Source organism: Gigantopelta aegis, chromosome 6, assembly GCF_016097555.1.
Source record: "Gigantopelta aegis isolate Gae_Host chromosome 6, Gae_host_genome, whole genome shotgun sequence".
Taxonomy (NCBI): domain Eukaryota; kingdom Metazoa; phylum Mollusca; class Gastropoda; order Neomphalida; family Peltospiridae; genus Gigantopelta; species Gigantopelta aegis.
In genome coordinates, this window is record NC_054704.1 from 11,789,915 (window position 1) to 11,804,127 (window position 14,213).

The 14,213-nt window shown below is 34.7% G+C and overlaps 1 protein-coding gene and 1 long non-coding RNA gene across 2 annotated transcripts in view; both read left to right on the plus strand.

The window, feature by feature from the left end:
• Positions 1 to 14,213, plus strand: part of LOC121374371 — a 129,877-nt gene that overhangs the window by 36,467 nt on the left and 79,197 nt on the right. The window contains exons 20-27 of the mRNA XM_041501473.1: positions 702 to 824; positions 1,538 to 1,614; positions 1,945 to 2,145; positions 4,310 to 4,478; positions 5,612 to 5,734; positions 7,625 to 7,818; positions 8,322 to 8,454; positions 13,404 to 13,647. Of these exons, the coding sequence (XP_041357407.1) occupies positions 702 to 824; positions 1,538 to 1,614; positions 1,945 to 2,145; positions 4,310 to 4,478; positions 5,612 to 5,734; positions 7,625 to 7,818; positions 8,322 to 8,454; positions 13,404 to 13,647 (1,264 nt within the window). The remainder of the gene's footprint in view (positions 1 to 701; positions 825 to 1,537; positions 1,615 to 1,944; positions 2,146 to 4,309; positions 4,479 to 5,611; positions 5,735 to 7,624; positions 7,819 to 8,321; positions 8,455 to 13,403; positions 13,648 to 14,213) is intronic.
• LOC121376494 lies at positions 4,389 to 7,727 on the plus strand. The gene is made up of 3 exons (XR_005958458.1): positions 4,389 to 4,478; positions 5,612 to 5,734; positions 7,625 to 7,727. It is a non-coding gene; the product is annotated as an uncharacterized LOC121376494 (long non-coding RNA).

A 14,213-nucleotide genomic window follows, 5' to 3' on the forward strand; every position in this document is an offset into this window, starting at 1 on the left:
TGAGAGGACTGATATGGCACACACTGAGAGGACTGATACGGCACACACTGAAAGGACTGATACGGTACACACTGAGAGGACTGATACAACACACACTGATAGGACTGATACGGCACACACTGAGAGGACTGATACAACATACACCCAGAGGACTGATACAACATACACTGAGAGGACTGATACAACACACACTGATAGGACTGATACGGCACACACTGAGAGGACTGATACAACATACACTGAGAGGACTGATACGGCACACACTGAGAGGACTGATACGGCACACACTGAGAGGACTGATACGGTACACACTGAGAGGACTGATACAACATACACTGAGAGGACTGATACAACACACTGAGAGGACTGATACAACACACTGAGAGGACTGATACAGCACACACTGAGAGGACTGATACACCATACACTGAGAGGACTGATACGGCACACACTGAGAGGACTGATACGGCACACACTGAGAGGACTGATACGGCATACACTGAGAGGACTGATACAACATACACAGAGGACTGATACAACATACACTGAGAGGACTGATACAGCATACACTGAGAGGACTGATACAACATACACTGAGAGGACTGATACAGCATACACTGAGAGGACTGATACAACATACTCTGAGAGGACTGATACAACATACTATGACAGCACCTACACTGCATTTTAATGTGTTTTAGGTGGAGGAGGTAAATCTTCAATATAAGAAACCAGCGGGAGTTCGATGCGTCTTTCTAATCGGAATGCACAGTCCGAGGGAAAAAGTGAAACTTCTCAACTTCAGAAGACCCTACCAACCTAATGTAAGCATTTTCAGATTTTAGATATTTCCAGTCATAATTGCTTATTTATTTTACTTCATTGACATTTTTGTTTACTTTAGGTTGAATTACATATATTATTATGAATGTCATCCATTTGCATGAGGCTACCAGTATTCACTCATTGACATATATTGTTTTTCATTCGGTGTTTATACCAGGGTTTTTTAGGTTAACGACATGCATTAGATTATAGGGAATATAAAGTTTGATTTGTTCATTGACACCTCATTGATTTGTTAATCATCAGCTGTTGGATGTCAAACATTTGGTATTCTTGACATTTAGTCTTAGAGAGTACGCCTGCTATATTTATCCATTAGTAGAAAGGGATCTTTTATATGCACAGTCTAACACATACCACAGCCTTTAATATACCAGTCATGGTGCACTGGCTCGAACGAAAAAATCCCAATGGACTATATTGAATATATTGCAGTATGCTGATATAGTATAATGGTCAAAAAAAAATATGTTCATATCCATTTGATGTTCAAGCAGCCTTTACAATATAGAACTTATGACTTCAGGTTTGAACAGTCATGTATTCTAGGATTATTTCTAACCCCAGCAAATTAAAATAAATGAGTCTATCAATACATTTATTAATATTTTAGGATTTATTACGGTATTGTCCAACTATTATACTTAGAGGGACAAAGATGTGATAATATATGACATAAATTGGTTTGCAGCCACCAGTTGATGACAAACTTACCATGGGAAGGTGTAACTTCATCAATGTGTACGATGATGGAACTCTGACATACTAGTAAGTTAAAACTAAATATAAATTTTAATTTAAATCTTATATGTTTGATGTAGAAAGACTGAGCTACTTCACTGTGGATGACTATAGATTTAATTAAATGTTTATATATTTGATTTAATTATCAGGATCCACAAGGATGATACATTTAGGTAGCATGCAGCTCAATTTCATAATAAAAAGAAATTTTTACAGGTACTTCAATTTATTTTTAGACCTTTTGTTTCTAGGTTAAAATTCACAGAATTGTGTCATAGTTTATTAAAAATAATATGTATCTTGGGAATAATTGAAGTGAATTTCACATTTTAATTTTTTTGACTTGTAATTCAGCAAATTTGACAAGAGAGAGCCGTTTGGACTGTATGTTTCGAAAACTCCCATTTCACAAAGGCTGACATACTTTGAGATGAAAGTTTTGAAGTCAAACTCTGAGAGACACATTGGGATTGGACTTTGTCACCGTGACTACAAGATTAACGAGATGCCGGGCTGGCTTGCTGCATCGGTTGCTTATCACGCTGATAATGGAGAGTAAGTTAATACACCATTTAATTACTCATGTCTTGAACAGTTTCAGAAAACCAAACTGTAGGATTTTAAACAGTTATTACCACATGGTTGCTTGTAAACAGTAAAGTTGTCAGTAACCAAATTGCTAAATGTGAATTAAAGTTCAATTTGATGAATATGCTTGGCTATTAAATTGTTAATATTCTAATTTGAAAGTCATATCTGTTTGTGAATCTACCACCATTGTCATTTTTTTTGTCTAACTAAAACTTGTAGTTGACTACAGATCTTCTGACCACATTTGTGAAATTACTAATATTTTTGGTGGTTGGCATGAAGACACTGAAACAGCACTAACAACCTTATGATTGGTTTTAGTTCAGGTTATTTAAGAATTGAACGTGAAATTTTTTGAGTTTCATGCTAGTATGAAACGCAAAACCGCTTTACACACTGTATGAATGGCGTAGCGCGTTAGCGTGAAGCCATTCATACTAAAGTGTGTAAAGCGGTTTTGCGTTTCATACTAGCATGAAACTAAAAAAAAATCACGTTCAATTCTTATAATTCCAAACACATAACCATGTCATTAATGTAACGCTCTTTAAAATAAAAAGTGAACTCTATTTTCCAACTATTTACTATTTTATTAACACGAAATTCATACTCAACATTAGCGGAATCCCTATGGTGGTTTTGGCTTTTCCCGTCAATAGCCGAATGAAAGAATGACAATGTTACAATCATTAATACAATTCATATTAATTTTTTGCATTAAATGTCAATACCAACTAGAAACATTTTGAATTCACTAGAAACATATAACGTAAGTAATTTTAATAACTTTTAACCTGTAATAAAAATGTCTGAAGCGACCTATTTTGTATGGTATAATTTATATGTGAAGCAGTTGGTGTATGAATATTTAACTACGACCTGTGGATGGGCGCCATTTTTTGATTACTGTCCAGATTTACCAATTACGACGTTGAAATTACAGTTATAAAATTTTGAGTGCGTAAAAATTCCATGTGTTGATAGATTTGACATGGAGAAAGTGGTTTCAATGTTTCCGGAAATGGATGAAACAGATGTGTCGCGAGTTTCTGTGTTTACTGGCCTTGTAATTGTGGAAGTGGCAACACAGGATGGTTTTGGCATGTGTGACTTCAGTGGTGTGACACAAGTATTCGTGACATTTGACAGTGCCATGCTGATGTTTCGTTTTTGGAAAGTGGAACATTCTCTGTTGTAGCTTCGAATTGAAGCTTCGTTCCTGTGTCCCGACATGTACATGATATGCCTAGTTTCAAAACCCGAGTCGTTTAAAGATTGGATCGCCGTGGCGCGCAAACCTAGAAACCGTGTTATGTACGTCATACTACAATACTGTTGAATGCGCGTTACTGCTAATGGTTGGCATGAACTGACTGAATTTTGTTTTTGAAATCGCTTTTGTAAAATACCAAATTCCATTGGAATTATACACTTTTTTTGGATCGGCAAAATAGATTTTTAGCTGTGGGATTTTGAATTCACTATAAACATATAACGTAAGTAATTTCAATAACTTTTAACCTTTAATAAAAAATGTCTGAAGCAACCTATTTTATATGGTATAATTTATATGTGAAGATGTTTAGAAGTTTGACAGCAGACGATTACTGTTTGATGTCTAAAAATAGAATCTCAAAGAAATTCCTCGGGGATCCTTTGTTGACATAATTCATAAAGTAGTTCCGGCTATATAGCCAAAAATAGTGCTAAACTGAGATTCATGGTGCTATGAATGCCAGTTTTTATCATCACGTGATACGAATTTGACCAATCCAAGGGTTTATAATAAAGGGATTTTTAGAGATTGGAATTATATGGTAATGAAGTGGTTTGCATGAAGACATGGGAACAGGACTAACAACCTTATGTTTGGTTTTAGTTCAGGTTATATGGTAATAAAATGGGTTTCATGAAGATATTGGAACAGGACTGAAGATATTGGAACAGGACTAACAACCTTATGTTGGTTTTATTTCAGGTTATACGGTAATGCAGTGGTTGGCATGAAGACTTTGGAACAGGACTAACAACCTTATATTTGGTTTTATTTCAGGATATACAGTAATGCAGTGGTTGGCATGAAGACTTTGGAACAGGACTAACAACCTTATGTTTGGTTTTATTTCAGGTTATACAGTAATGCAGTAGTTGGCATGAAGACCTTGGAACAGGACTCTAGCAAGCTTGAGTTTGGTGAGGGAGATGTTGTGGGTTGTGGTGTGGAGGCGGTGTTCACTGGATCCAGACTGAAGCCTCAGCAGACTCTTAAAGTGTACTTCACCAAAAATGGCACACGGGTTGGTATTTTGTTTATATCGACAATTTAATAAATGAGTTTAGCCCAATTGTGATAATTGGTTAATTTTTCAATTGTTAGCGTTCATTCATTCATTCATTCATTCATTCATTCATTCATTCATTCATCCATTCATTATTTTTTAAAATCATTCTTTCATTCTTTCAATTTCAATTTTAATGTGTCCTTTTTGTGAAAAATACCTAAAAAAAAAAAAAAAAAAATTAATTTAACTTTCAGACTACTGGATTAATTTTTGACTAAAACCATGTTGAGTGGGTATAAATTTATCACTTAATGTTTTTCTAAATACATAAAATAAAGTTCATATTTGAATCGGTAAGTATTATTTTTGTGGGTTTTTTTAATTTTTATATTTTATATCAGTTAATGTTGATTGAAATTAGGTAAAAAATCTAAAAAGTTGTGTTTACTTACAGGCATTTTTGGCTGATGTGTATTGATGTCCATTATTCTGAATAACTGTTTTTCTGACAAGATGTTTTTTAAAGAACTAACTACGATTCACCTCCTAATATTTGGTGATTTTCGTTGTTGGTAAAATGATCAAATTTATTATCAAATTAGCTGTCACAATCAGCTATCGATTCCTGAAAATGACTGCGATATGCCGCCATTATTATCAAGTGAAAATACTTGCCGAAAACCATTTTCTCAACTCAAAATACCCAGGTATTTTCCATTGAAAACTAAAGCTGCCATGCTGTGAAATAATATTATTATTTCCGGTGAGTGTTGTGTGCAAAACAGCAGGATATATTAATTTGGGAATGCACTGTATACAGTGTACAGTATGTCGATTTGCGTGACGTTGGGCGAAATATCTCGCCTGCAGTAGTCAGAAGATTAAAGTAATTTATGTGGTGGAGGTGGGTTTCATGTCTAATACTCTCTACCAAATGTTCAATAGACACCAAATAGACATTTTTAAAATGTGATGAGATGTTGTTAAGCATATACCTTTTCTTTCTTGTAGTCTCTTTGTATAAAGCTCTAATGTGACCTGTTACAGGTGTATGAGTTTTCAGATGGACTACGTCACTGATGGCTTGTATCCATGTGTAGCGTTGTATAAAGTATCTGTGTATAGAACTCTAATGTGACCTGTTACAGGTACATGAGATTAAGATGGACTACATCACTGATGGCTTGTACCCATGTGTAGCATTGCACTTTGAAGAGGACAAAGTCCAGCTCCATGACTTCTTCCCTGGTTGTCAGAGACTCATCCAAGAAGTAGGTTTAGCCATCTACTCAAATCTCGGTTTTTGCTTTTTGTATACTCGCAGTTTGTAAGACGTATGTTTTTTAAAGCCTATTTATGTTTAAGTATAACATGCATTTTGATGAATATTGTTATAAATATGTAGTTAATTCATTTTGCAACTTGTGAAATGTTAAAGCTGCTGTATAAACTATTTTATAGCTTTTTATTGTATGCCCATCTTTGGCGAGTCATATTATGGCATGGCGTCGTCTGTACATCCATACATCTGTCTGTAAACATTTTGTTTCTGGAGCACATCTTTCTTTTCAATTCATATAGGATCATCAAAACTTGTATCCAAGTAAAACTTGAGATGGTGTGTGTCTCATACCATAACTACTTTTAACACAATACTGTACATTAAAAGAAAATCCTTGTCTGGACCATATCTTCCTTATAAATTCATTCAGGATCATGAAAACCTACTCATGTTGTTACATATTATTTACTGTACAATCTTTTGTTTAAATTAAATTTTTTGGCAAATCCAGCATGTTTCTGGTTGGAGTAGTTTAAAATTAATGTTATTGAACATTTTGTTCAGTTCCATTGTGATTTGCTACGCAAGTATCAGAGATTGCTACATAGTTTTAAACAGTAGTTGCTAATCAATGTTCAATTGACTAGAAATATTGTTGATCAATATTTTGAAAACAAAATGTTCCCTGATTTTATGCAAAGTAAAAAAGTATTTTGTAAATAAAGGTTATCTTTAAGTGAGACATATTTTACCACTCGTATTTTGTACAGAACTGTGCTTCTGTGTGCTTTGTTCCTTTAATCTTGATAATTTGCCAAAATAATTAGGGGATAACCCTACTGTGTTTTCCGATTTGTGGACTTATATCGGTGGTTTTACTGTCGCAAATTTAGTTTTATTGACGACGCGTTAGCGGAGTCAATAAAACGGTAAATTTGCGACTGTAAAACCACCGATATACATCCGCAAATTGGAAACCCTATTCTAATTAAACTGTTTGCGGGTTGATTTTAGATAGGAAATTGTCACATTTTTAGTAAGAATAAGCCTATAAACGAGCTGGTGACATCATTAGGCAGCCCATTAACAGACGATGGGTGGTCGGACAGTTAGCGACTCGAACATAGATGTGTAATTTGACATATTTAATCAGCTCTCATGATTAGATAACGGCTAATAAAGAATAATATGTTCATTTCTGACATAAAACCTTCTCAGTATTTAACGACTTCTGTACATAATATGAACGCGCCCCTGCGCATGCTGTAACCTCACCGTGGTGCAGGGGTGTAACATGCTCTGAGAATGGCCAATACAGCACAAATTGAAGTTTAGAGTAAAAGTCAGTATCTATCTGTGAAATTTGTATTTGTATTTTTGCACAGTTCTTTACACTGTTTTTATTTATATCTTGAATTTTTCTATTGATGTTTATCATCACCTTATTTGTTTCCATTACCATAGTTTGACACCCAATAGCCGATGTATTTTTCGTGCTGGGGTGTCGTTAAACATTCATTCATTCATTTTTTAATATGAACGCTACAGAAATTGTTTTTATGACGTCATTACAAAACAACCCTGTTCTTTGCTTAACCTATGACCTATTTCTGCCACAAAATTTGCAACCGGTATATCGGTGATTTTACCACCTGAAATTTTTAGTAGAGAATTAATCAGATTCGTTCTTACAAATGTGTTGAATTAGAATTTGTAATATACATACATATCCTTAGGAGACCCACTGAGCAAGATTTACCACTAACAGATACATTTGTGTTTAAGACCCCTACAAAAACAAAACATAAGATGGTGGAACAGGACCTGCCAGAAGGATGTCAGTTTGTTGTTGTTGTACTAACAGATACATTTGTTTCAGACCCCTACAAAAACAAAACATAAGACAGTGGAACAGGACCTGCCAGAAGGATGTCAGTTTGTGGTTGTTGCTGTGGGTGATGGGACAACATCAGACGTTAGAGGAAAGGCAGAGTTGGTGAAACAGCAGCTTGATCTTTCTATTGATCTTGATCTCATTGCCGACCTGGAGGAAGAAGTTGCAAGATTAGATAGGTATCTTTACACTGCTAACTCTGTGGTAGTGTTAACCCAATGAGCCATACGTCAGGGCTCAAACTTAACAGCAGCTTAGATGGTAATTCATTTACTGTGATATGAATTGGCATACGTCAGGGCTCAAACTTAACTCCAGCACAGATGATAATTGATTTAACTGTGATATGAATTGTCATGTGTCAGGGCTCAAACTTAACTCCAGCACAGATGGTAATTGATTTACCTGTGATATGAATTGACATGTGTCAGGGCTAAAACTTAACTACAACACAGATGATAATTGATTTAACTGTGATATGAATTGTCATGTGTCAGAGCTAAAACTTAACTGCAACACAGATGGTAATTGATTTAACTGTGATATGAATTGTTCAAGACCTGTCAGAGGTTTTACTGATGGCAGTGTTTTTGTAACAGGGTAAACATTATTACAGTTGGTTGAAGGGATCATTTTTGGTTTTTAGTCTTGAGTTTATTTCTTTATCATTGTTTACTTGTAGTGATCTCGACAGCCTGCGAATCCAAGGACAGCAGTATTACAGCAGTCTGTGTTGGCAGTTGCAGTGTCTCAAACGAATCGTCCAACAACCAGACAGAGTCAAGTTTCTGGCACTTGACACAAAAACAGGACAGGTAATCCAGTACCCTAAGACTTGAAATTTCAAAGTTCTGTGTATATATTATTAATATATAAAATGTCTTCAGTACTCTTAGACTTGACATTTCAAAGTTCTGTTTATACGTCATTAATATATAAAATGTCTTCAGTACTCTAGAACTTGATATTTCAAAGGTCTGTGTATATATTATTAATACAGTCAAACTTCGATAACTCCACCTTCGATCTCTCAAATTTTTTGATCTCTTGACCTGAAGCGACGGTCCTGGCTGAATTGCTATACAAACTAGTAATAATGGCCTTCGAAGACTTGAAATTTCAAAAGTCTGTTTATACTTTATTAATATATAAAAAAAATTCAGTACTCTTAGACATGACATTTCAAAGTTAAGTTTATACATCATTAATATATAAAATGTCTTCAGTACTCTAAAACTTGACATTTCAAAGGTCTGTCTTAATATTATTAATACAGTCAAACTTCGATAACTCCACCTTTGATCTCTCGAAAATTTTTATCTCTTGATCTGAAGTGATGGTCCCAGCTGAATTGCTATACAAACTAGTAATAACAGCCTTCAAAAACTCAAACTTTGAACACTCGATAAACTTGATCATCTAATTCTTTGGTCCCGCCACAAAGAATTAATAGATTAGGAACCTCTAAAACTTGACGTGTGTAAATTGATTAAACTGTCGTTTCCAATAGTATTTTACAGACGAATGAATTGTCAATCAGGTCAATTAGATGAAGTGCACCTGTCTCAGGTGGTCTGAGCAGTTGAAAATTAAGGTGATAATTATTAAATAATAGATCACCGACTATGCGGAATGAACTGATCCTGTGTTTAGTTGTCGGTGTTCGTACATGGTAGAGGGCCTCGCTATGTAATACATAATTATAGACACAGTCTGGTTAACTTCAAAGAGCACTTGTAATAATCGTGAGCACTGTTTCTTTCTTTCTTGTTTTTTTAATAAATGTTAGTTCCTGATTTGCATTAGTGATGTTTAATGATTTTTTTTATTTAAAATGATTAAAATGATTAAAAATAATTTTGGAAAAACAGTGTTATTCGGCATTCAATGTTATTTGTTAGTTGTTTCGCCATGTTTTGACATCTGTAAAATACATCAACGTTCATTATATCATTTTACTTCCTATTTCAAATTTTAAAGTGCTGTGCCAGACCATACACTAAAATTTCAAATTCCACAATTAAATGCTTTCTTAATTCATTGCAATAATATTTTACACCGATATGTAAATCAATAATTACGAAAATGCCCCATAAAAGTATTAAAACATCACCCCCGTAGAACACTGCCGGAAACGACCGAGTAAAATTCTCGGTAAAAACATTTGCCTGTAAATAGCCATGACGTCACGAAGGGAACGCGCTTGACAGAAACCTACCACGAGATGACTTCCAGCGCAAGCGAGAGTGGGACCGACAGCGATTCTTCTTTCGATGATGAAGTGTGGTAATGATGACTGGACTAACACAACAAATAATGCCTTATCAGTTTGCCTTATCAGTTTGAACCTGGAACATCTTCCGACGAACCACCGGCCTGACAGATTACGATGAAAATGGTCGTGGAGACAGCTTACCACTAATTTACAACTTGTATTCTTGTTTTGTTCTTTAGCTTTTCGTGCGAATTATTTTGCTACACTGTATGTTCTAATACTTGTGATGTAGTAGAAAAGACGATAAATAACTCTTGAATTCTACGAGTCAAGTGGACCCGATATCGGTAATTTTAAGAAATAAACAAAAACGACTTTTAGTCCGTCCCATCCCTCTATGAAGATGGGTTTTTTAATGAACAATTTTAGTTTAGTTTGACGTAAAAAAAAGAGTAAAAGTGTTTTGGAAATAACAAAACAATACTATTTTTTTGTGTGCAGTTGTGAAAACAGTCTGCTCAGAAACAAATAACTTATAGCACATTCCATAGTATGAAAAAAGGTTTTCTCTGTGGGAAGATATAGTAAAATTAATTTAATGTATTTATAGTCTGTTTTACAGGGAACGCCTTTTTGTCATACTATGGAATTTACAAGTCATTTATTTCTTAGCCGATTGTTTTCTAAGATGCATACAAAATTAGCTTCTACTTTTTTTCTTTCTTTCTTACAAAAAAAACCCTACATTTTTGTAGGATGGGACGGACTAGGCTATAGATACTTACTTGTTTGTACTTTATTGTTCTCGAACTGTAAAGAAAAATCTCACAAATGAACGAGATGCAAACGACAACAAATCGGATCTCGATGATTGCACGAACCGTGCATGAAAAAACAAACTGACCGGAGTTGAAAGCATAACGCAATTTCGGACATTGACGATATGCACCCCAAGGTCGTTTCGGTGTGGATGGCGTCGGCTTGTTGTCATTTGTTTTGTGTCGCAGAAAAATTGTTGGTATGGCATCTTTTTTTAAAAGCCATAACACATGGTATTCCCATATCTCGCTTAAGCCGACAAGCCAGTTCGGACGAATCGAAACTAAAGTGCCTGCAGTCACAACGGTCTCCAGCATTTTCTTCCTGTCCAGTATTTTCACGTTATTTTAATCAAATTCACACACAGATTTCTCACAGCAACATTACTAGGAAATGCGTGAAGACTAAATTTATCGGCTTTTGTATTGCTACAGCCGCTAACAACACGCCGTTTAACCATAATAAACACAAAAGAAGCAATGAACAATGGCGCTGACTATCGAAAGAAGTTCCCTTCGTGACGTCACGGATCAAATCTTACGGAAATTCCCGAAACGTATTCAGCTGGTTCTGTTTTTCAGGGGAATATTTTTAAATGGAAAATATACCGGTATATAATTTTTTTTACATTTTTATTTTTATTTTTCTAATCATATTAAATAACATCTTGATTGATATAGCTCGATAAATCATACATCTGGAACAGCACTTTAACTCTTATACAATTTTGGGGATATTTATTGCCTACCACAATACATCCAGTTACACAAAATCAGTTAAAGGTATTTTTTCATATCTTTTTTCACAACAGTGACTGATGCATTTTCAGTGGGGTTCAGTATATATGCAATGGTTTTGGTAGCATAAGACTCATAATTTCCAAGTTTTATATAGACACACATTTTAAATAGATCATAATACATGATTGGCTATTAGATACCATTTATCTCGCAACGAGTTGTTTTAAAATGTATTTAACGAGCGAAAGCAATTTTGATACATTTTTAAACAACGAGTTGTGAGATAAATGGTATCTGACAGACACAAATGTATTATTCTATTTCTTACATATCCTCAAAAACCAGGTTTTAAGCAAATGTTAACATCTTTTTCAACTAAAAGTTATTTACAGCTGTTGAACTTGTAGCTGACTTACGCATCACAGACACATGAATGTCACGTTAACTACATGTAATGATGTATACGTCACCGTCTAATCGATTTTCATAGTGTAGTTTTTCATTGGTTGAATGGCATTGGTGACCTGGTCATCACCTAGGAGCAGCCAGTCATATGTCTTGAAATTGTTAACACACATACATTTAGTTTTGATGACAAAATATAATGATAAAAATATGTAATATTTTTTTCTTTTGCTTTAGATTTGTTTGTTTCTTTTTTTAATCAAACAAAACCATATGCATTTATACTCACCAAAAAAAGTTCTTGTGCATATATTGCACACGGTATTTGTTTGATAGTAATCAAGGAAAAATCAAATTGTTTTTATGAAATTATTTATTGGTCATTTGAAACATAACAACATAATTTGCTCAATTCAGTTGATGTCATTATCTTGTCAAATTTACCATTTTTGTAGCTGATTTATTTGGTGCACAGGAATTTTTTCCATGTATATGTGTATATATATATATATATATATATATATATATATATATATTAATAGACTCCATCACTTGTGGTCATGTAGGATAGAAACATTTCCACCACCGAGAGTGTACTTCTTCTATCCCACATGACTGCACATGATGGAGTCTTTTTCTCCCATCCATTCAATAAATAAATCATTATTTCACACGAACAAACAAAGATGGCTGAAAAAGTAACTTCTTTATTTTACCGTTTTATCATAAATAAACTACACTATCATATTTGCCACGTCTGTTTCATGTGTTAAATATAATTTAACACCACAAATTAACAAGATGGCTTTTATAATGAAGGTTTTAATAACAAAATATCGATCTAAAACTAGCCAGCTCGCATTGATATGATGTTATATATTACCAATGCTATTATACTCCCATTGTTAAACGTAATGACGTCATAGCCCATGCAAAACAGATTTATTCCACATTGGATGATGTCATGGAATGGGTCTGTCTTGGTTGGCTAGGGATGGGAGAAATATATATATATATATATGTATGTATGTATGTATTGATGTATGAATATCTATATATTGTATGTACGTCGAGGTTGACTGTTACATACATAGATATTAACGCACTGGCGCAGGGGATAATTAAATCCTTTCTGGCCTCACAAATTGTCCCATGCCGTTGCTGGGACTCGAACCTGTGGCACCGATTCGCCCGCAAATTGCAAGACTAACCACGATGTGCTCTGAGCTATCGAAACTTCCATAAAAAAGGAAGTTCTTTAACTCAACCATATGCATGGGGCCTACAATCTACGTGGTCGATCCCGCTTATGTGCATGAAACAGTGGGCAGACCTGGCACTGGCTAGTATGTATTGATGTATGAATATCTATATATTGTATGTATGTTGAGGTTGACTGTTACATACATAGATATCAACGCACTGGCGCAGGGGATAATTAAATCCTTTCTGGCCTCACAAATTATGTATGTATGTATCTGTGTGTGTGTGTGTGTATGTGTTCAAAATATACTACACCAAGCAATGGATAGCTTTAAAAATGCTGCTTTAAAACTAAATATTATAGTTGTTGGATGGTTTGCAGGGATATGAAGATTTAGTGAAAACTATTTTGTTGAACCAAACAACTCACCAGGAGTTGTATCCCAAGCTGTATGAACTGCACCCGACTGTGAAGACCAAACTTGAGGCGATCGTTTCTGTCGTTCACTTACGTGGTGTTGTACCCATCTCAGAACTCCAGGAGGCAACTGGTGGCATCTTCGGGGAATCTTCTTACCTCTACACTCGAGCTGTCAAATATTTACATAAGAAGGTATTTCCTAAGGGTTTTCTGTCACTCTTATAATACAGTGAAACCTCTATAAACCGGACACCCTCAGACCAAGAGATATCTGCTTTTAGAGAGGTTAAGTTCTGTATTGATTTTTAAAAAGAGACATGAAAATGTCCACTTTTGAGGGAATTCCATTTTACAGAGGGTCTGGTTTTGAGACGTTTCACTGTATATTCATTAATTTATTTAAAAAAAATTATGTTTTTAATTATTGATTATCAGTTATAGTGATATCTATTAGTTAGGTCCATGAAACCTATGACAATGTGGTCAATAATTGTTTTATTACATAATAACATCAGTAATACTCGTACATTTTTATTTTCTTTATTCTTATGAGTTTTCAGTTATAAACTCAGTGATAATCACTCCCACTTGAGCAACTTCAGTTGCCAAATTTTTCCATTAGAATGTATTGTCACATAAACTTAAACCTACCCATTGTGTTTTAAAACTTTCTCTTGGTGATTCTGTAGTAATCACAATACCTACCAACCTTAAGTCTAATGGGGACATGATCTACAGGGCTTGAAATGGCGTGTGGCCAGGTCGCCAAAT